At 43.1% G+C, this 24699-nt stretch overlaps 1 protein-coding gene across 2 annotated transcripts in view; it reads left to right on the top strand.

Moving 5' to 3' along the window:
* Positions 1 to 24699, top strand: part of LOC129710976 (cadherin-12-like) — an 882389-nt gene that overhangs the window by 594848 nt on the left and 262842 nt on the right. For both annotated transcript variants that reach the window (XM_055658321.1, XM_055658312.1), the window contains one exon: positions 9398 to 9821. In XM_055658321.1, coding sequence (XP_055514296.1) covers positions 9588 to 9821 — 234 coding nt within the window. In that variant the 5' untranslated portion in view covers positions 9398 to 9587. The remainder of the gene's footprint in view (positions 1 to 9397; positions 9822 to 24699) is intronic.

Raw genomic sequence — 24699 nt, 5'->3', positions numbered from 1 at the left:
CGATCGACACTTGTCCAGGAGATCACTCAGGTCTTACTATACTAATATACTAGGATGAATAATAATATAATACAGACGACCAGGTTGATGCTTTATTTAACAAAAAAGTAAAATAATAGCGACCCCTCTGCCCTGGGGGGGAAGCTACAAAACAAAATTTAGAATCGAGTGTCCAAATACCTCCGATGTGGCAAGAGGTTTGTGATAGAAGCTCTCAAACGTCAATTCACTGGACCATACTGCGGCTGCGAGGATTTGGTTGCGAGGGACGTCCTGTGCCCTCGCTGCTGACGTTGAAGCCACCCTGGTGGAGTGAGATTTAAACACATCAGTGTCCACTCCAGCACAAACCAGAACCTGTTTCAACCACCTTGAGATGGTCTGTACTGACACCTTGTTGTGAGGCTATTTATGACTGACAAATATTGCCAATTCAGAGCCTCTGAGGCTCTTGGTGACCTTGATGTACTGCTGTAAGTGCGTGACTACACAGAGGTGAAGGTCAATGGGGTATGCCATAAAATTAAGTTTAAGCCCTGACGTCCCTGGCCTGCTCTGCTTAAGTAAATCATAAACATAAAAGGTTATATTATTTACAGACGAAACCATCCTGTCCAGTCGAAGCTTCTGCAATGTCTGGACCATGAGCTTAACCACTTTGAGAGTCAGTCTGGCCAACAACAGAGATGTTGCTAGAGCCCATTGGTGAAGCAGCTCGAGAACCATGCTCACATCGCAAATTTCCGTGTATCTGGGCCTGGGGTGGGGGGTTGCAGTTAAAAATACCCTTCATGAACCGAGATACTAAAGGGTGAGACCCAACTGAGTGTTGTCCCACTCCTTGGCACAGGTAGTATGACAAGGCACTCCTGGCACTATTGATGGCACTGTAGCTTAGTCCCTCATCAAAATATAACGTTGAAAGAAATTCCACCACATCAGGTATGCTTGCCTTGTGATATGAAACATTGGACTGCAAGCAGACTATCTCCAATTTCTTGATATGAGAAATATATTGTTTTTTAGTACTATCCTTCCAGGCTGCAGTAATCACATCCACCATACACCCTGATAGTCCGAGCCCCAGGAACAGTCTCTTTCAGAATCTGCAAACCAACAGGTTAATACGGTCATGTAGATGATGCTATTCCCCAGTTACAGGATGAACCAGCAGGCTACTGCTTTTGGGGATAGCCATAAAAGGCTGTGTTTTTAGCTTAGAATTAGTGGGAACCATGGTTGTGTAGGCCAGTCGGGAACTACCAAAATGCCTGAGGCAGAGTCCTGCTCGATCTTAAACAAGCACCGACTGATGAGGCAAAATGGGGGAAATGCATATAAAAACATTCCACCCCAGTGTAGCGAGAATGCATCTACCGCTACCGCCCCCTGGGTCTGAATCCCATGAAACATACTTTGGTAACTGGTGATTCAATCTGGATGCAAACAAATCAATGTCTGGTACACCATACCGAGTTACAATCTCTTTGAATATTTCACGATTCAACATCCATTCTGTGTTGTCATTGAATTTTCATGACCTAGTGTCTGCCACCATGTTAAATCTACCTGGTAAGTAGATAGCTGAAATCCAGATGTTTCTTGTAATACACCAGTGCCAAATAAGGTTAGCCAACTTATCATATGATACCGATTTGATTCCACCCATGTGATTAATGTATGCTACTGCTGTAGTGTTGTCAATCTGAAGCTGCACATGCAAATCATGCATATTAGTACAATACGCTTTTAGGCCAGAGAGTGCACCCAACAACTCTAAACAGTTAATACCATGTGATTGAAGAAGTAATGCCTCATGCATATTCCATCTGCCACCACAGCTGGAGATGGTATCAGTAGCTCCCCATCCTAGAGCACTACATCAGTTTGTAAAACAACTGAATGTCTGTCAATCTGCATTTTTCCAGTGCAAAGCCAAATATTTGCTATCCACCAGTGTAACTCAGCAACGGCTTCAGCTGGTAACTGCATAGGTCTATTAAAATGCCCTGCATGACTTTTGCGTGCGTGCTCCTTTGCACATTGCAATGGAGGTCCAAACTGTGTGGCTGGAAAAGCAGCCACTAATTTGCCAATTACACTAGCAACCTGCTAATTAGAACATTGTTGCTCATCAACAAGCTTGCTACAGGCTTCAAGTAACTCTGACCTCTTGCCTGGAGGTAGAGTCACTGACATGCGAGTTGAATTAATGGTGAACCCCAAATAATCAAAGACTCTGGATGGGATCAATTTGGATTTAACTGGATGGATGAGAAACCCCAAACTCTCAAACATGCGTTTGGTAGCTGAAACAGATAATTCAGCCGATTTCTGAGTCTTGCCTATGATTACGATATCATCCAAATAGGCCATTACAATATGATTTAGAGCCTGGAGTAGGCCCAACACTGGTTTTAACAATTTTGTAAATAACCTAGGAGCCGAAGTTAAACATTAGGCAATGCTTTAAACTGTCACAATTGCCGCATCCAGCTAAATTTCAAATATTTCCGATGATTGTGATGAATGGATACAGAATAGTATGCATCGTTGAGGTCTATGCATGCCAAGTAGCTTCCTTTAGAAACCAACTGGCAGTTACAAAAGTTTCCATTTTGAAATGTTACACTGCACATAGAAGTTAAGCCGAGTTAGATCAAGAATGATTCTACACCCACCATCCTTCTTTTGTCTAGGAAACATATTAGAGACAAATTGGTGAGATTGATGAAAAGACTTCTCAATTACATAGAAACCTAGAAACATAGAAAATAGGTGCAGGAGTAGGCCATTCGAGCCTGCACCGCCATTCAATATGATCATGGCTGATCATCCAACTCAGTATCCTGTACCTTCCTTCTCTCCATACCCCTGATCCCTTTAGCCACAAGGGCCACATCTAACTCTCTCTTAAATATAGCCAATGAACTGGCCTCAACTACTTTCTGTGGCAGAGAGTTCCAGAGATTCACCACTCTCTGTGTGAAAAATGTTTTTCTCATCTCGGTCCTAAAGGATTTCCCCTTTATCCTTAAACTGTGATCCCTTGTCCTGGACTTCACCAACATCAGGAACAATCTTCCTGCATCTAGCCTGTCTAACCCCTTAAGAATTTTGTAAGTTTCTATAAGATCCCCCCTCAATCTTCTAAATTCTAGCGAGCACAAGCCGAGTCTATCCAGTCTTTCTTCATATGAAAGTCCTGACATCCCAGAAATCAGTCTGGTGAACCTTCTCTGTACTCCCTCTATGGTAAGAATGTCTTTCCTCAGATTACCCCTTTTTTAGCTAGTGTTTCAATCTCAGTTTGTACCTCTAAATACTCTTGATGTGAAAAAGACAACGTCCAGCTAGGTGTATGCTGTGTAGGTGGACATAATTTGAAAATGAATTCAATCCGGAAACCTAGTATACTGTGCATTATAAATGAGTCTGATGTTATACGACACCACTGATTGTAAAACAAATGTAATCTCCCACCAGGTTGTAACTGGCCACCTACCTCCATGTTTGGTAGAAACTTCTGCCCTCGTGTTCTGGAGGGGATTGTTGGCGTGTGCCAACTGTGCATACTTGGCAAGGGCCGGCTTGGTCCTTGGCCTGAACCCAATTCAGCGGACCGTTTGTAGGGGTGCTGCAGCCGGAGAGGATTTTTGCTGGCCGGTTGTGCTCTTATGAGGCCAACAGTTTTTGTCTCATCATCCAACTCTCTCACCTGTTTTGACAGGTCATCCCCGAACAGCAAATTTGGCGGTTGCATGGTGCTTGCCTTGCATAGTGCTGCAAATTTTGGATTGAGTATCGGCCGGATTGCACTTTTCCTCAGGCAGTTGATTTCGAACTGCGCATTGCACATGAGGGCAAGTGCATCCTGCTGCACTTCAGTCAGAGCCCCACCATCCACCGACCTGGCAAATGCTGTTATTCCTGAAGCAAGGAGCTTGAGGATCTTCTGAAGCCGTAGTTCTTGGACTCTGATTCCCGCTGCCATGTGCCCCCAGATTGAGTGGTTCACCGCTGGGACTTTGAGTGATGCACAATTAACCGGCGTTTGGTACTTTCTGGAGGTTTCCTCCATCGTGAGGCCTTGTAATTGATGATAGACCATGTAATTTATGGTTCTGGCCAGATCCTCAATCAGTGGTTCATCAGTTCCGGCAGGTATGGCAAATTTGCATGCCATGCTTGGCACCCCTAACTCCTGGCTTCCTTGCCCGGAGGTATGCTCATCAGCTATACTTCCGACCTCGGAGTCAGAACAAAACTGACTCCATATACTCTCCTCCTCCAAGACGGAGACATTATGCAGCCCCTCTAAAGGTGCTGCTGCCACGGGCCCCTGAGGAAACCCGCGGATATAAAGCTTATCTTCCTCGAGCACTTCTTGATGGACCATTCTCTCCATGAGGTGTTCCATCCTGGACCGCTGCCCAAAAATGGCATCCATTGTAGGAGGACAATCCTCCCTGACCCGACTCATCAGTCAACAGGCCTATTCGACGTTTTGGTGGCTTTCCGGCCCACCGGAGCAGCCATGGTGCCTTCCACCGGCACCAAGTTGGAAGCCATTGGCCGTACAGCCAGTGACTGTGAAGGCGAGAGGGACGGCCGCCCGCTACCCGCACTCCCGCGGTCTTCTGTAGCTGTTTTCCCAGCGGACCGCCTCGACCTTCCTTTTACCATTTTCTCCATAGCGGTCTTGCTCCTGCAACCAAGACTTCCGTTTGGAGAAAAGACCTCAGCGAAGTTTAAAACTTTCCTCAGGGTTTTTAACTTACCGCTGGTGAAGCTGCACCCTGCCAGCTTGTCAGTGCGCCATGCGTCAGACGTAATGATGCGCATGTGGACTGGCGGGGTTCTTCACGGAATCACTCATGTGACTACAAAATAAAATATATGATGAGATAAACTGAAGAGGAGGTAGACATGGCCAATGTTAACTAATTAAATGTCAGATTTAAATACACAGGCTTTAATGACAGCATACAATAATGTAATCATCAGTCAAAAAAAGTATTTTTGGAAAGGATCTTCAATGTATTGTAGAAATACCTTTATTTTAATATTGATTATAGGTGTATGATATTCATATAATCACCAGCGCAACTGAAATAATCAAATACATTTAACAGCTACTAAATATAAAGCCTGGAACAGTCAGTGATAAACTAGATGGTTGCCTTAGTAAAATGGGCAAGAAATCATTATGACATAGTGTAGATCATGGTTTGGCAGCTGAATAACTGGACTGAAGGTCATTGAATCTATATGATATGCTTTCTTTATGTGGACGTTGTAAACACTGTCTGGACTGGGTTAATTAATTCTGGGTTGTGGCCTAATATAAAGATTAACACTGATGTCTGCATTCTCCTTAGTGAATTAAACATTTCATTGTGTCCGCTTCTATTGGCTCAGCATGACACACCAAGACAGTTCTTTTCTCCAAGGAATTGCTTAATGAATTGGAGCTTTTGACTCATCTGGGATATTTCCACTTACACGAGTTAATTCCTTTATCCGTTGGTCATATTTGGAGACAAATGATAGATGATAACGCATCTGCTACGCTTCACTGGTTTGTTATCATGCCCCTCCTTCAAACATAATGATCTAAACAATTATATGCACATGTGTACATGCCCATCCGGAGAGCTTCTGCCAGTGGAGCAATTGTCAAGGCTGGGTTTGGTCAGCTGATACTTGTGTATTGCAGATATCTAAAATAACTTGCTCTATGGCAAAGAAGAAACACTTGCAGCTCAAAGGTATAACCTAAGAGTTTGATAATTATATAGTTTTACGTATTAAGAGTGATTAAGAGTTACATTGAAAAGGCTGGTGTGAGGAGATAACCCCACACTTCTTTCCCCATAGTAACTTAGTTTCTGTAAGTGGCACTCAGAGATTTGATCCAAATCAAATGATGGCTCCAATGTGATGTTTATGGATTAATCATCATAAAACATAGCAAAGGCATGACGATTATGCGATGAACTTTGTTAGTTTGCACAGCAGATATAAAACGTTGCTTGCTGACAGAGCTTTTAGATTTTTTTGGGGGGGATGATGTACCTTGTTTGTTTGGAGAGACTGCATGGAAATGGGACCTACTGAGTCCATGCTGATCATCAATCACCCGTTCACAATAATTATGATGTCCTGCTTTCTCACCCACACACTAAACACGAAGGACAATTTACTGACGCCAATTAACCTACAAACCCGCTTATCTTTGGGAAGTGGGAAGAATCCAGATCAACTCCCCGCACACATCACCCAAGGTCAGGATTGAACCTGGATTACTGATACTCTGAGGCAGCAGCTCTACCAGCTGTGCTGCTATGCCACAATAAAAATGTCCAGGTGCAGCAAAATGCCAGAAAAATGACCACAATCTAAAAGAGCTGTTTTAGGTTTTTCTATAATGGAGACGAAGAAACAGGTTTCTAATATATGTTTTTATCAAGTGAGATTTAGTAGAAGTGAAAGGAATATTGGCATTGTCTTGTCAATTGGGTTCAGGTTGTGTGTTGGTGAAGTAGTACAATATTAAGACTAATATTCCACAATCATAGGGAGTCAGAGTGTAACCTTATTTAGTATTAGGGTTATTATAATGCTTTACACACATTTTTCAGTACATCATTGAACAGTTTCTTTCAAGAAAGTGTTTCTGCAACTTGTCATCTTTTAACCTGTGGTTCACTAAATTGAATTATCGGATTGGGAGGGTTATTCCATAAAAAGAGATTGTAACATAGAGAAAACATTTCAAAGGTCTCAGTGGGTCAGGCAGCAGATGTGGAGACAGAGATAGTCTGCACTTCCAGTCAAGATTCAGGACTGACAGTGTTGAGTGCAGATAGCCAGCGTAAAGAGACAAGGGGTCGGGTGAAGCGGGAGCTGATAGGTGATAGTTGGAACCAGGCGAGAAATGGGATGATGGTCACATGGACCCAGCTGGTTGTGGGGGAGGGAGGGATGGGGGGGGGATGGGGGAGGGAGGGGGGGGAGGGGGGGGAGTAGGAGTGGAGAGTAGAGTCAGTGACCGGAAGCCCATTGCAGCCATTGACATGGCAACCTATTTGGTGCATAACAGCTGCATTTCTTTAATTATATTCAGTACACCCACAGACCCAGCTCTTAGCTGACTGACAGCCTGTGCACTATGTTCTGGATGGTCATTACAAAGAGATCCTAAATGTACTGCCCCAGCTCCCCCGGTGATTTCCTATCTGTCCTCAATGAGCTCTCTATACAAATCAGAGGTGAAGCAGGAACATGCTAAGATATCCCAGTAGTTCAATTCGAGAAACTGGTCTAAAATCCTGCCAGACCATCCATGGGATTAAGCATGTTATTTTGTTGATGGAGAAGAAAGAAAAAAAAAAAGATTCAGTTGTGCTGTTGTTAATTAATTGCATTTTCTTTCATGTTTTTGAAAAATGATTTACAAGTATTTGAAAGCATTTCAACTGAATTTTGTTTTTCCTTTCAAATATATTTAATAATTATTACTTTATCATAGTTTTTTATTAAGGTTTCTGAATATTAGAGACATTTAGAACCATTGGAAAATTGACAGGGTTGTTCCATAAGGCAGAGTTAGATAGATTCTTGATTAGTACGGGTGTCAGTGGTTATGGGGAGAAGGCATGAGAATGGGGTTTGGAGGGGGAGATGGATCACCCACGATTGAATGGTGTAGTAGACTTGATGGGCAAAATGGCTTAATTCTGCTCCTATCACTTATGACCTTATGACTTTATTTTATTATTTTTTTATTTTTTATTTTATTAGAAGTTAATACAGTACAAAACTGTACAGTGGAACCTAATTTTAGGTGCCAACTATGTAATACCATAATCCATTCTATGACTTATGACAGTGAAGCTGGGGCTAAGGCTTCCAGAAGTGTTTCATGGGCAGGATTTGTCTGACCACCCACATTAATCTTTTACATCATATGGGGTCCAGCACACCTTTTATAATCTCACTGTTTGTCCATGTGGTCAACTGGGCCAGTGAGATTGGTCTTCCTGACCTGGAGAAGACAAACTTGAAGAAATGAAGTATTTTGGTGGTGAATGTACTTGAGGAAATCAGCATTAGTTTTTTGGATCACTGAATTTTCATTCATTTGTCTTTTATTTTGTTTATATCTTTGCATTTATAATGTTGAATAACATTCAATACAATGGCACCTCAAGGATCTGTTGCACCGGAATAAGGTAAAAATAAATGTGGCCAGGAGCATTTGTATTTCTCAACTGAACACCAAAGCCACTGTTTCTTTTTAACCACTTGTCACGTCTTTGGGCATAGCGTTGCAATGTGTGAAGGTGATCATTTTTTATGTCTGTCAAGTAAATAAAGTTTAATATGATTCGATTTTCTGTTTAACTGTGTCCTGCTCTCAAAGTAATTGACTAAGAGAAGTGATGAATTGACTTCCTCATTCTTATAAATCAAAGTTAATGAAAATTATTGATAAGAAAAAAAAGTTTTTGTTGTAAAAATGAAAACCAAAAAAAGCTGCAGATACTGGAAATCTTAAGTAAAGATAGAAAAGGCTGGAAACATTGAGGGTCAGACATTATCGCATTTCTGACCGCTGAATGTTTCCAGCATTTTCTGGGTTTTTTAAATGTTGTTACAGAATTGACGTGGAAAAGCTTTTCCCACTGAGAGTAGGGAAGATTCAAACAAGGGGACATGACATGAGAATTAAGGGACTGAAGTTTAGGGGTAACATGAGGGGGAACTTCTTTACTCAGAGAGTGGTATCTGTGTGGAATGAGCTTCCAGTGATCAAGGCAGGTTCGTCTGATCAAAAAATAATTGGATAGTTATATGGATGGGAAGGGGATGGAGGGTTATGGTCTGAGCGCAGGTATATGGGACTAGGGGAGATTATGTGTTCGGCACGGACTAGAAGGGTCGAGATGGCCTGTTTCCATGCTGTAATTGTTATTATATGTTATATGGTTATATGGTTATATACATATTTATTCACATTTTTTGTTATATTTACATTTGATCAAATTGATCAGTCTGATCAAATAGCATTGAACCTTATCCAGGCTGTTGAGTTAGATGGTCACCTGAGAAGAGTAATGGCCAGTGGACTTAGTTACTCAGAGATTTATTGACATTAGCCGAACCAGGAGGCAGACCGACAGAGCATCTCATTACCTATGGTTTTCTGGAGGTGTATATCCAGAAAAGGTAGAAACCAGTGCTTCTCAGTTTTATTTGTGTTTGCCATGTCATCCAATAGTCTATGCAGTGAAAATGTTGATATTTTTATATGTTTGAACTCAAAATGCCTATATTTGATAGCAATACACTTTCTGTGTCAATATGTAATGGTGTCACTTCTTCTTCCCAGGACGAGAAGCAGAATTTAATGCAATAGATGGCACTTCGTGTTAGCACATTTAAACAACAAAGAAGATCAGCTGAATCTGATGCATAGACGACATACTTGGAGAGAACTGGTTGTCTACATGAATCGAGAAGCATCCTTCTAGACAACAGTATTTTTTCGTATATGCTGAGCTACACTCTGCCAGAGACAAATGCTGACTGTGAATTGTTTCTCGCTGTTTCTTTGGATCCTGCTTGATGAGGGTCTATTAACACCTCTGGAGTCATTGACACCAAAGAGTTCAGGGCGTGCAGGGAACGACAAGATAATTGAACTGTCAGGAGATGGAGCTCCTATGCTTCAACGTGTTCGACGTGGTTGGATCTGGAACCAGTTCTTTGTATTGGAAGAATATATGGGGTCTGAACCTCAGTATGTGGGAAAGGTAAAATATTTTATTTGTACATGCTTTTTATTTAATAATACATAAATGCTTCTTTAACGTAAGTTATATATCCCACTAGCACTGAATGATTCTCATGAATTTAACAAAAAACAAATTTCAATTTATTTTATATTCAGATGTTTAATACGGACACAAAATTGTATTTATTCTCTTAATATTTCTGGTTTATTTGTAACTTTAATATTGCATCATAAGTTATTTGAACAGCAACATCACTATTTACTTCTATGTAGTCAGGAAGTGGTGCTGTACCTGAACAGTGGTGAGAATGTAAAATTTAAATGGCACAATGTGCTTTCGTTCTTTTATTCGTATTTCTTCTGTTTGCTTGACAGCACCAAAAAAATGTAACAAACGGTTATTCTCACATCCTGACCCGAAGGAAGAGAAAACATAATTTTCCCATTTACATCAGTGACAATTGGGAACTGAGAAATGTTTTGCTTGCTGCTGCAATGATGCATCTCACTAATTTCCTTCAACATATTTAGGCGGGCAGATTTCAGTGACTGAAAAGGCTGTTAATGTGAAGCAGGTCTGTCCCTTTGTGAAAGAGCAAGGTAGCTGAGCCTCATACCCCCTGATGGACGGTTTAACCTTGCAATTGCCTTTCCTTCACACTCAGGATATGAGATTTAGCTGCTGACCATTCTGTTTTAGTTTTAGATTTCCAATTTGGGGTTTCGCTGATGAGAGAATGCGGTGTATTATATATGTGCAGGTTTTATGTTTGAAAGCAAAATGGAATGAGGGTTATAGAAAACGTAATAGAATATGCTCATTTTTCAACCAAGAAGATTAACCATTAATGAGAATAGAATTTCATGGCTTCCTCACTGTTTCCATATGATTATGCTAGGGTAGATAAATTCCAAGCTAGTAATCAAGGAACCTGAGTTCATAATCACACCATGGCAACTATGGAATTCAAATTCCATTGACAATTTTGAACATGAAAGACCATAAAATTACTACTTGAACAACAAATTGGTTTACTCATGCTTTTGTGCCTTACAACAGAAGCATACAAAATAAGGCATACAACATACAAGGCCTATATTTGTCAGGGCATTGAGTATAAATGTCAGGACGTCATGTTGCAACTGTAATAAACTTTAGGTAGGTCACATTTGGATTATTGTGTGCATATCTGGTCACCTTGTAGGAAGGATGTGAGGGCTTTGGAGAGGGTGCTGATGAAGCTCACTAACATGGACAAACTTGGATTCCTTTTTCTGGAGATTTGGAACCTGATGGGAGTGGGTAAAATTATGAGAGGCATCAATGGGGTAGACAGATTTTGTACCTCTGGATAAAGAGGTCAAATACTAGAAAACATAGGTTCATCATCAGAGGTGGAAAACTGAGATGTGCGAGGCAAGTTATTTACATAGAGGGTGTAGATCTGTAATGTGTGGCAGATGCAGTTTACGAGACATTTAGACAGACATATGAACAGGCAAGACATAGAGGTATATGGACCATGTCCAGGCAGATGTTTTAGTTTCATTTGGCACCATGGTCAGCCCAGATGTTGTAGTTAAAAGAGGCAGTTATTTTGCTGTTGTGTTCTATGTTCTATATTCTGTTCAGGGTTGAAATCTTTCATCTTTACCTGATTTGGCCTATACATCATAGCCATTTTGACTGACAACTGTAATTGAATGAATGAATAAGTTTATTGGCCAAGTATTCACATACAAGGAATTTGCCTTGGTGCTCCACCCGCAAGTGACACCATGACATACAGTGACAGTTAGGAGTGACACATAAAACATTAAACATTAATAATACAATGTTTTGTGCTCGTTTCAAGTGAAATTGGTGATGGGCAATTAGTACTTGCTTTCTTGCCTCCTACATGAGATGAGAAAATACACAAGTTATTAGTAATTGTTGTAAGTGCATCATCGGCAGTGATTTCTTACTCATCAATGCTGCACAGGAAGTGATGTCTGATATGGTTAATTAATCATCCCAAAAATTACTTCAAATTAATTAAATCTTTAAATTGTTGATATGTGGAAAATTACTACAAAAAGCATACCTCCTGGGCTGAATTCATTCTTCACATCTCACTTTAATTGAAGAGGAAATCGGAGTAGTTTTTAGCAAAGGTTGAATTATCTGGTTATCACAGTGGCACAGTGGTAGAATTGCTGCCTTACAGCACCAGAGATCCGGGTTTGATCCTGTCTGCGGGTGCTGTCCATACATTGTTTGTACGTTCGCCCTGTGACCACATTAGTTTTCTCCGGGAGCTCCACTTTCCTCCCACATTCCAAAGACGTGCAAGTTTGTAGGTTAATTCGCTTCAGTAAATTCTACCTGCAGTATAGTATAGAACTAGTGTATGGGGTGATTGTTGGTCAGTGTGGACTCAGTCAACCGAAGGGCCTGCTTCGACTCTGTATCTCTAAACTAAACCTCACAATAAAAATAAAAATACTCGACTCCGTTTCTGCAGCCATACATTACACACAAATAGACCCCAGACACAACATAATTACATTTTACATAAACATCCATCACATAGCTGTGATGGAAGGCCAAATAAACTTATCTCTCTACTGCACTCCTCCCCCCCCCCGATGAGTCTCTAAACTAAACCTCTCAATAAAAATACTCCCAACCTCCTGCTGAAGGTTCTGAGGATAGATGGCAAATCTTTTATTTTCTTCACTTTAAAACCCCTGTCTCACGGTGCGAGTCCACCTACGAGTGATCCCGAGTTTAAAACAAATCACACTCGTGGTAATCACGTAGATTTAACGCAGCGGGAGCGTCGGAAATTGTGGACATAACTTAGCTACTCGTAACGCTAACGGCAGGTACTCGGGAAACTTATTCACTCGTGAAAATCTTTCAACATGATGAAAGATTTCCACGAGTCAAATTTACTCATGAAATAATAATTTTTCATTTTTAAACTCGTTGTAAGAATGTAGTAGCCCGTGAGTTCACCGTAGTGACTCGTGACTCTACATTAGGTTTGGCCTGAGTGCCAGAAATGAAATGGTGAAGATTAGTCATCTCCGGAGAACTTGGATAGGTGACATTTCGGGTCGGGACCCTTCTTCAAACTTTAGACCCTTCTTTCACCCGAAACATCACCTAGCCATGTTCTCCACAGATACTGCCTGACACGTTGAGTTACTCCAGCACTGTTTTTTTTTCGTAAAGCAGTTCCTTGTGTTCCAAAATGTAATGCTTTATAAATGTCTAGAGATGTTGCCTGTTCCGTGGAGTTACTCCAGCACTTTGCGTCTGTCTCCCTGAAGACCTCGTTTCCCACGCACTGTGACATCTACCCAGCATACATTGCCAACTGTTGTTTTGGCGGCAGCAACATAATCTCCCAGTTAGTGCACTCAATGTTGCTGAGGCATAGTTTATGTAGAGACAAGAAACTGCAGATGCTGGAATCATGATCATAAAACACACACAAAGTGTTGGAGGAATTCACACAGCACTGGGGTAACTCAACGGGACAGGCAGCATCAGCGGAGGGAATGAACAGATGATGATTTGGCTAGAAAAGAAGGGACCTGATCCGAAACGTTGCATTCCAATTCTCTCCACAGATGCTGCCTGACCCGCAGGCTTACTTCGACACTTCGGGAGTTCATGTCATAGGAGCAGAATTAGGCCATTCGACCCATCGAGTTGCTCCAACAGTTTGTATTTCGCTCAACATGCCAGCATCTGTGGGCCCCCATGTCTCCATTTGACAGCTGGAAGAACTCAGCGGGTCATGGGGTCTGAAGAAGGGCCCTGACCCGAAACCTCCCCTGCCCGTTTCCTTCCGCCGATTTCATGTAGTCACTTTTCGATAAAACCCCACCGCCCCAGTTATTCCAAGTCCATTTAATTCCGCGCGTCTCCATTTCATTCATTAAGTCGCCAGTACTGTCACATTGTTCGTTTTCGGTCAATACAACGGAACAGTCTGAAGAAGGGCGACGATAGACACAAAATGCTGGATTAACTCAGCGGGACAGGCAGCATCTCTGGAGAGAAGGAATAGGTGATGTTTCGGGTCGAGACTCTTCGACAGACTGGTAAGGGAAACAAGAGATATAGATGATGATGTATTGTAGAGAGATAAAAAGCAATGAATACAAAAAAGTTACGATGATAAAGGAAACAGACCATTGTTCGCTGTTCATGAAAATGAGCAGCTGGTGTGATGGGGGTGGAGGAGGGATAGACAGAGAGGGAATGCTGAGGTTACTTGAAGTGAGATAAATCAATATTCATACCACTGGGCTGTAAGCTGCCCAAGCGAAATAAGAAATGCTGATCCTTCAATTTGCATTTAGCCTCACTCTAACTGGAGGAGACCTCGGACAGAAAGGTCAGTGTGGGAATGGGAAGTGTTTGGCAACCGGGAGATCAGGTAGGTCCAGGTAGCAACCGGGAGAGTCGCGATCCGAAATGTCACCCATTCCTTCTCTCCAGAGATGCTGTCTGACCCTCTGAGTTACTCCAGCTTTTGGTGTCTATCGTCAGTGTAAACCAGCATCTGCAGTTCCTTCCTACACAACAGAACAGTACGAGGAGTGGTTAATGTTAGAGGCTGCTCACTAACCTCACTATGTTTACATCGTCCTCTCTCTAGCAATGAATAAATATAATTCGGTTACCGTATTATTGACTACAACCGCCCATTTAAATTGACTGCTCTTTAGTTCTCAACCACTGGATATCTGCCTGGAAACATTTTGCATGTTTTCGTTCAGTGAGATAATTAAATTTTAATAGAATGAGGTGGTAAATCCAGCGCCACTTCACAACAAACTAAATTATCTATAATTTAAATAGAGCATTTAGGATCGATAATAAAATTCCTAAAACTATTTCACATATATAATTCCAGCACCACTTCACACTGAGCTGTCCGTGATGTTTAAAGGGGCTGGCATCTGCCCTGATCTGTTGTTCGGATAAAACACTGTTTGAAATAATTTGAGGTTTTGAAATTAATCCTCGCAGCCTAATGTACACTTTGGGCTAGGATTTGATCCCTGCACAAAGCGCAATGTAAATGGAATGGAATCACTATTAACATTCTGAGACTCTACATAATGGAAGTAATCACATTCGGCCCTTCGAGCCAGCATTGCCATTCAATATGATCATGGCTGATCATCTAAAATCAGTACCCAGTTTCTGCTTTCTCCCCATATCCCTTGAGTCCGTAACCTTAAGAAATTTAAACATGGGAGGCTCTTTCTAGTGAAAAAAAAAAACGCATGACATCATTTTTACCATGTGATGATTAGTCGTTGTTGGCTCAAGAGTAACTCGGGAGAGGAACTTGGTAACTCGGGAGAGGAACTTGATACATCGCAGAAATGAGAAGTAAATGGCAAATGTAGATATACCCGTGGGAACTCGTTTAAACTTGTGAACAAACTTGGAATCTCGTAGAAAATCACATTTGATTTTTTCTTTCACTCAGGATCACTCGTGGTGGACTTGCACCGTGAGACAGGGTCATAACACTGTATTCACAAAGTAAAGGAAGGGCCCTGCATGCATGCATACAACATTCGTACATGACTAAGCCATGTTTTAAATATAAGCCCTTCACTTTTCTGGTTGCTATTGATCAAAGTTAGGAATCATTATTATATTTGTCACACCACAATATAAAACAAGATATTTCTTGCAGTTTAATTTTTACAGTGTCGGAGAAAAAATAGTTTCAGTGCTTTATGGGTCCATGGACTGACTGCAGTAAAATGAAGGTCAGATCTTGTGAAATTATAACCAGTCTGCAGCTTTGATTTGAAACAAGGCACTACAAATGTCCAGCAAACATATCATTTAATTGGGCACCTACTTGCTCCTGTCTATGGAAATAGGATGTCCGACTGGCCTTAGTGTCTGGATTTTTGGGAAAACAAATACAAAAATATACCCTTGTGAGCCTTAAACATGCTTGCGATTTGCAGGTGTATTATAGGCAGCACCGAGATCCCTTGCTGCTTTAGTGACTGGTAGCTGTTGTACCCTGTAGAATGCCTCCATGAAAATTGCTTTCTTGTCATGATCATTGCAAACATATTAGTGAAGAAAAAACAAAACAAATAATCAACATGGGCCTTTTTAAGAAGCTGATATGGGCAGCATTATTTTCTGCCCATTACACAGTGATTTCAAGGAAAGAGAAAATCGGGTGGGATTTAAACTGGTTATTCAATATTTAATGGGCCACTTACTGTAGGAGCAAGAATTAAATTTTCACCTGCTAAATGAATTTTGTGCATTTGATGCTGAACTTCCAATTAAGCGTACAGGTCCACCACCGATTTTCCAGAAACTGATGGTCCAGCACCTCCTTTAATCCAGACATATTTTCAAGAGTGCACTTGAAATCCCCTCCCTGAAAATGTGGCGCCAAGGCTGGGTGAGGTGGCCGATCTCAACCTCATTTAGACTTCTGCGGGTGAGGCTCTGGAAATCCGGCCCAGCTGGATGCAGCAGAACTGTTCCCACAGCTATTTTTAGTGGCTGATTGGTGGGTTGGATTTCGCCCCATCCAGCCAGGGCTCTGGAACTCCGGAGCCGGGGATCTGTTCCCAAAACCGATTTCCGAGGCCAATATCTTGGCCCCTGGGCAGCCTAGGCAGATCTTTCTGGTATCGTTGGACTGAGGCTATGACCTCTGTTGGTCCGGCAAAATGGATACTCTAGAAAAGATCTGGAACCAAGGGTGCTGGAAAATCGGTGATGGACCTGTAATGCAGACTAGCTTAATATTATGACTCCCATGAAGCACAATCTACTGTTCTTTGCAAAGTTATTTTGCTGTCGGGTGGTTATGCTTTGGATTGCACTCCAGGGTTCTTGACTAATGATCTGAAGGCAGAGTTGAAACCCTACCAGAGCAGCTAGGGAATTTAAATTTGGTTACTAAGAAGATGAATCTGGAATTATAAGTAAATATAAGTGATTACGAAACTGCAACAGTGAACCATTTAGTTTACTATCATTATTGCTGTGGGTTGCAGGCCCGTGTCCTGTATTATGCAGAGTCAGCTTAGTTAGTTGGCCTCTCAAAAGGACACTACTTCTTGGAAGGTGATTCATAGACATTCCTGATTAATCCTACATTGACCTGAATACAGGCGAGTGCAAATGAATCACCTTAATCATCCTGAACTATGCATGATGGAGGGTCAAAAGGAGTTGCATAATGAGAATGGTGGGTTTAATTTCCCTGCCCTCTCTTTCTGTTTCCATAATTTTCTCCAAGCTTACAAACCAAAAAGCCAAACTGTTTAACAAGCTTTTACTCACCTCTTTAACATATCCTAATGCCAATTTTAGTTTGATGATTCTCCCACGCTGACAGGTAAGGATATTTTCATGCCCTTGGATGGACCATAAAAACCCAAGAAAGCAGAACACAAGCAGTACTTTCAGCCCTCTTGTAGCTGATCCCACAAACAACAATATCATAGTTTTCCATAGATGCTGCCTCACCCACTGAGTTACTCCAACATTTTGTGTCTACCTTTGAATTTACCAGCATCTGCAGTTCTTCCTTACACAATATCATAGTTGATCTTTTTATCTGATTGCAACTTTCCTTTCTATCCCAATTCCCAAATAACTATCAATCCTTGACTTGAACAAACTCAGCGACTATACTTTTCCAGCCATCTTGGGCAGAGGCCCAAAAGTTCATACCACCTAGGTGATGACATTTCCTCATTCTTGTATTGAATAGAAAGCCTCATAATTTGTGACTGAAATCCCTTGTTCTAGCCACCCAGTCGATGGATCACAACCTGCAGTGCTAGACATCAAACACAGAACATTGACAAGTACAGCATAGGAGCAGGAGCAGAAGATTGAGGGGGGATCTTATAGAAACGTACACAATTCTTAAAGGGCTGGACAGGCTAGATGCAGGAAGATTATTCCCGATGTTGGGGAAGTACAGAACTAGGGGTCACAGTTTAAGGATAAGAGGGAAGTCTTTTAGGACCGAGTTGAGAAAATTATTTTTTACAGAGTGGTGAATCTGTGGAATTCTCTGACACAGAAGGTAGTTGAGGCCAGTTCATTGGCTATATTTAAGAGGGTGTTAGATGTGGCCCTTGTGGCTAAAGGGATCAGGGGGTATGGAGAGAAGGCAGGGACGGGATACGGAGTTGGATGATCAGCCATGATCATATAGAATGGCGATGCAGGCTCGAAGGGCCGAATGGCCTACTCCTGCACCTAATTTCTATGTTTCTATGTTTCAACTCACAATAACTATGCCGAATCATGTGCGGACGTGGCACCGATGGATGAGAAGCCAAAGCAAAGAAGTCAAAGCCAAAGAACAGAATGGAAACGAGGCCGAAGCATCAAATAACTGAAAGAGTACGAAGCTGAAATGCTAACTAATCGAAAGGATGGGATGCCAGAATGCAAACTCACTGAATGGCCACTCTGTCTAAATGCCACCTGCCCGAAAGGCGGCGTCGCCTACTGGCCAACGAACCGACAGCCGCACTACAGGAAAGTCCAAGAACGGACATGACGTTGCAGGGGGACGGGATTTGTCAGTGATTGGTCTAGACCCCCCCGTCCATCACATCACTGTGGAGGGATGAACATTTCCCCAAACATCCGCTCCACCCGACGCACAGACCGCGCGCGGAGAGTTGCCGTGGGACAGTGGGGGCTGTCCCGAGGGATGCGCAACTCCGGCCACTTACAACTTGGTGCTTTGGTTCAGATTGCCCAGTCACTTATGGCTTGTGTGGAAAAATGATCCCCATGCTCCCATCTCCTCCTTCTCTCTCTCTCTTCTCTCTCTCCCCCTCTCTCTCCCCCTTCTCTCTCTTCCCCTCCTCTCTCTCTCCCCTATTTACCCCTCTTTCTCTCCTCCTCTCGCTCCCCCTCCTCTCGCTCCCCCTCCTCTCTTCTCTCTCTCTCCCTTCTCTTTCTCTCGCCTCTCTCTCTCCCTCTCTCTCTCTCTCTCCTCCTCTCTCTCCCCCTTTCTCTCTCCTCTTTCTCTACCCACTTCTCCCTCTCATTATCTCCCCCTCCTCTCTCTCCCCCTCTCTCATCTTCTCTTTCTCTCCCCTTCTCTCTCTCTCCCCTTCCCTCCCTGCCTCCCTCCTTCTCTCCCTCTCTCCCTCCCCCTCTCTCCCCCCCCCCCCCTCTCCCCCTCCCCTCTCTCCCCCCTCTCTCTCCCCCCCTCTCTCTCCTCCTCTCCCCCACACTCACTCCCCCTGTCTCTCTCCTTCTCTCTCTTCCCCTTCTCTCTTCCATCCCCTCTCCTCTCTCCCCCTCTCTCTCCCCCCCTCTCTCCCCCTTCTCTCTTTCTCTCCCCTCTTCTCTCTCCCCTCCTCTCTCTGTCCAAAGTACTCTCCCTCTCTCTCCCCTTCTCTCTTTCTCTCCCCCCTCTCTTTCTCCCTACTCTTTATCCCCACTCTCTCTCCCTCTCTCTCTCTCTGTCGCACTGTCACCAGCATTTAGTGTCTATCTTTGCTATCAGTGCCAGTTTCTCAACTTCCATAGCCACTCTCTGCATAAGTGTGGGAGAGAGAGAAGGGAGAGACAGAGGGGGGAGAGAGAGAAAAGGGGAGAAATAGAGAAGGGGGAGAGAGAGGAGGGGGAAAGAGAGGAGAGAGAGAAGAGGGGAGAGAGAGAGAAGAGGGGAGAGAAAGAGAGAAGGGGAGAGAAAGAGAGAAGGGGAGTGAGATAGAGAGGAGAGGGAGAGAGAGGAGGGGAGATAGAAGGTGGAGAGAGGGGGAGAGAGAGAGGGAGTGAGAGAGAAGAGGGGAGAGATAGAGAGAAGGGGAGAGAGAGAATGGAGAGAGAGAGGGGAGAGAGAGGGAGAGAGAGAGAGAGAAGAGGGGAGAGAGAAGGGGTAGACTGGAGAGTGGGGGTCATTTTTCCACACAAGCCATAGGTGACTGGGCAATCTGAACCCAAGCACCAAGTTGTAAGCGGCCAAAGGTGCGCATCCCTCGGGACAGCCCCCACTCTCCCTCGGCCACACTCCGCGGTCTGTGGGTCAGGTGGAGCGGAGGTGTGGGACAATGTTCATCCCTCCACAACATGTGATGGACGCGGGGGTCTGGCCCAATCGCTGACAAGTCCCACCCCCCGGCAACGTCATGTCCGTTATTTGACTTTTCTGTTGAGCGGCATTTGATTCGTTGGCTTGTAGGCGACGCCGCCTTTCGGGTAGGTGGCGTTTAGATAGAGCGGCCATTCGTTGAGTATGCTTTTAGGTGACGCAGCTTTTCGGTTCATCGGCTTTCAGGCGTCCCATCCTTTCGGTTTGTTGGCGTTGAGGCATCCCATCCTTTCGGTTTGTTGTCGTTGAGGCTTCATACTCTTTCGGTTATTTGGCGTTTCGTCCTAATTTCCATTTGGTTCTTTGGCTTCTACTTCTTTGCTTCGGCATCTTGTCTGTCAACGCCACGCCGGGTACCATGCCGAGCATGATGTGAAACATAACTAATCTCATCTGACTATACATGATCCATACCTCTCCATTCCCTGTATATCCATGTGCCTATCTAAAGGCTTCTTAAGAATATTGTGTTTTTTAATGAGAAGCGCAAGTTCTTGCATATAACACCAGTAATCAACCCACTGTCAATGGCACAGAATTTGCATATATTTCAATATGCCCTTTCGATATGTAAATCGTCTCTTCTCTCTCCCCCCTCTCTCTCCCTCCCTCTCTCTCCCTCTCTCTCTCTCTGTTCCCCTCCCCTCTATCTACCCCTCTCTCTCTCCTCCTCTCTCTCCCCTCCTCTCTCTCTCTCCTCTCCCTCTCTCTCCTTCTCTCTCCTCCTCTCTCTCTCCCATTTCTCTCTCCCCTCCTCTTCTCTCTCACTCTTCTCCTCTCTCTAGCCTCTTCTCTCCCCTTCTCTCTCCCCCCTTCTCTCTCTCTCCCCCCCTTCTCTCTCTCCCCTTCTCTCTCCCCTTCTCTCTCTCATCTTCTCTCTCTCCCCGTCTCTCCCTTATCTCCCGCTTCTCTCTCTCCCTCCTCTCCCCCCTCCATCTCCCCCTTATCTCTCTCCTCCCCCCCCCCTCTCTCCCTCCTCCCCTCCCCTCTCTCCCCCTTATCTCTCTCCTTCTCTCTCTCTCCCCATCTTCTCTCTCCCCCTTCTCTCTCCCTCTCTCTCCCCCTCCTCTCTCCCCCCCACACTCTCTCCTCTTTCTCCCCTTCTCTCTTTCTCCCCCCCCTTTTTCTCCCCCTTTCTCTCCTTCTCTCTCCCCTTCTCTCACTCCCCCCACTCTCTCTCTCCCTTCTCCATTTTTCTCCCATATTTTTCTCTCCCCCCTCTCTCTCCCTTCTCTCTCTCCCTCCTTCTCTTTCTCCCACTCATGTAGAGCATCTATGGAAGTTGAGAAAAATGGCACTGACAGCAAAGATAGACACAAAATGCTGGAGTGACTCAGTGGGACAGGCAGCATCTCTGGAGAGAAGGAATGGGTGGCGATTCGGGTTGAGGCTTCAGACTCAGGTCTGAAGGATGGTCTCGACACGAAATGTCAACCATTCTTTCTCTCCAGAGATGCTACCTGTTCCGCTGAGTTACTCCAGCTTTTTGTGTCCATCTTTGGTTAAAACAGTTTACAGATTCTCGTGTGTTTTGTGTGTGGGAACTTGCTGTGTGTGTTCTGAGGGAGAGGGTGGGGTGTCCCGAGGGATGCATACAATGTTGGGACAATGTTCATCCCTCCACAACATTTGATGGACGCGGGGGTCTGGACCAATCACTCCGGGTACTATGCCGAACATGATGTCAAACGTAACTAATTTCATCTGACTGTACTTGATCCATACCCCTCCATTCCCTGTATATCCATGTGCCTATCTAACCATATAACCATATAACCATACAACAATTACAGCATGGAAACAGGCCATCTCGGCCCTACAAGTCCGTGCTGAACAACTTTTTTCCCTTAGTCCCACCTGCTTGCACTCATACCATAACCCTCCATTCTCTTCTCATCCATATGCCTATCCAATTTATTTTTAAATGATACCAACGAACCTGCCGCCACCACTTCCACTGGAAGCTCATTCCACACCGCTACCACTCTCTGAGTAAAGAAGTTCCCCCTCATGTTACCCCTAAACTTCTGTCCCTTAATTCTGAATTCATGTCCTCTTGTTTCAATCTTCCCTACTCTCAATGGAAAAAGCTTGTCCACATCAACTCTGCCTATCCCTCTCATCATTTTAAAGACCTCTATCAAGCCCCTCTTAACCTTCTGCGCTCCAGAGAATAAAGACCTAACTTATTCAACCTTTCTCTGTAACTTAGTTGTTGAAACCCTGGCAACATTCTAGTAAATCTCCTCTGTACTCTCTCTATTTTGTTGACATCCTTCCTATAATTGGGCGACCAAAATTGTACACCATACTCCAGATTTGGTCTCACCAATGCCTTGTACAATTTTAACATTACATCCCAGCTTCTATACTCAATGCTCTGATTTGTAAGGCTACCATACCAAAAGCTTTCTTTACCACCCTATCTATATGAGATTCCACCTTCAAGGAACTATGCACAGTTATTCCCAGATCCCTCTGTTCAACTGTATTCTTCAATTCCCTATCTAAAGGCTTCTTAAAAATGATTGTGTTTTTTAATGAGAAATGCAAGTTCTTGCATATACTGTAATGCCAGTAATCAACCCACTGTCAATGGCACAGAATTTGAATATATTTCAATATTCCCTTTCGACATGTAATTCGTATATTATTGTTTGTACATACATCCCAAAAAGTTGTTTCAGGATTTACCTGGTGTGTTGCAGCTCTCGGACATGAATGACTGGCCATACAACTGATATGTTAAATCTTAAATTCTATCTTTGGAGGTGGGAGTGAGGGTGGGGAGCTTTCTGATTACATTGGACGCAGTTTCCACCCTGGGATCACCACCCTTGTCAAGATCCTTATGACCTAAATTTGCAGCTGAGGCTGGCTACAAAACTGTTAATGCTGCGGCACATAAACATGGAAACATAGAAAATAGGTGCAGGAGTAGGCCATTCGGCCCTTTGAGCCTGCACAGCCATTCAATATGATCATGGCTGATCATCCAACTTAGTATCCTGTACCTGCTTTCTCTCCATACCGCCTGATCCCTTTAGCCACAAGGGCCACATCTAACGCCTTCTTAAATATAGCCAATGAAGTGGCCTCAACTACCTTCTGTGGCAGAGAATTCCACAGATCCAACACTCTCTGTGTGAAAAATGTTTTTCTCATCTCAGTCCTAAAAGATTTCCCCCTTATCCTTAAACTGTGACCCCTTGTTCTGGACTTCCCCAACATCGGGAACAATCTTCCTGCATCAAGCCTGTCCAACCCCTTAAGAATTTTGTACGTTTCTATAAGATCCCCCCTCAATCATCTAAATTCTAGCGAGTACAAGCCAAGTCTATCCAGTCTTTCTTCATATGAAAGTTCTGCCATCCCAGGAATCAGTCTGGTGAACCTTCTCTGTACTCCCTCTATGGCAAGAATGTCTTTCCTCAGATTAGGAGACCAAAACTGTACACAATACTCCAGGTGTGGTCTTACCAATGCATTGTACAACTGCAGTAGAACCTCCCTGCTCCTATACTCAAATCCTATTGCTATGAATGCTAACATATTATTTGCTTTCTTCACTGCCTGCTGCACCTGCATGCCTACTTTCAATGACTGGTGTACTGTGACACCCAGGTCTTGTTGCATCTCCCCTTTTCTTAATCTGCCACCATTCAGATAAGAGTCTACTTTCCTGTACTTGCCACCAAAGTGGATAACCTCACATCAATCTGCCTCTAGACTTAAATTCTTGGCAGTCTCTATGCCACTGGAGCAATCTGACTCCCTCTGCTGGCTGAGTTTAATTTAAGCTGAGGCAAAGTTTAAAGTGAAGTGTTCGGCATGTGAATGTTTCTCGGTCTGACTGCCAATATTAAATTTAACATTTACAATTTGATTTTTCCAAACAGTAATTGAATGCAACACTGAACATTTCTCTATGACCTCAAATCACAATTGAAAAATTAAAAGTGCAAAGTTTTGTTTGGGTTTTAATTTAAAATATTAGGTAATCAAAGTAAGGTTTGTTTTGATTTTGCTTTTAAATATTATGGCCCCATAAATGTGCAATTAATTTTAAAGATTGATGTGTTAGCAATACCATAATGTGCACCTATTCAAATGGAATTACTCTTATAGCTGATGAATGTGACATCAGCATTTCCCAGTCCTCAACCCAAAGTCTTGCTCAATAATTAAACCAATACATGTGGCTGATATAAATCACAAGACCTATTTTCTGGAAAATCTTTAATGTGCACATTAAAGATAAGAGCAACATTTATGAAATATAGTGGCGTTCAAATGGTATACATTTCTGGAAAGTAAATGTTCCCAGTGTCTTGGTATTCGTGCATGTTAGAATATTGGTATAACAGTTCATTTTACATGCTGCTGGTATAAAAGTATAATTCATTATGTATAACAGTACCTTAATTGTAAAAAGAACCATCACACTCACTGAGAAAGCAGAATATGGTAATAACACTCCTCAAAACAAACAGAGAATCCAATAAATAATAAAATAAAGATTCAGCATTTAGCTCTAATGATAACGATGGATGTTCCTTGATCATCGATCATCCGTGTTCTGAATCATATCACTGCAAGTTAAGAGCCTGTCTCACTTTCCCGAGTTACTCACGAATTCTCCCGAGTTTTCCCCTTGATTCAAACTCGGCGAATGTCAGTAGCGAGTCCGTAGGAATCCATAGCGAGTCCATAGGAGGCCGTGGGAGTCCGTAAATATTTTGTAGTGGCTCGTAACGCCAG

Source organism: Leucoraja erinacea, chromosome 2, assembly GCF_028641065.1.
Source record: "Leucoraja erinacea ecotype New England chromosome 2, Leri_hhj_1, whole genome shotgun sequence".
NCBI lineage: Eukaryota > Metazoa > Chordata > Chondrichthyes > Rajiformes > Rajidae > Leucoraja > Leucoraja erinaceus.
Note: the sequence above shows the minus strand (reverse complement) of the source record. Positions and strands in the feature narration are given on the sequence as shown.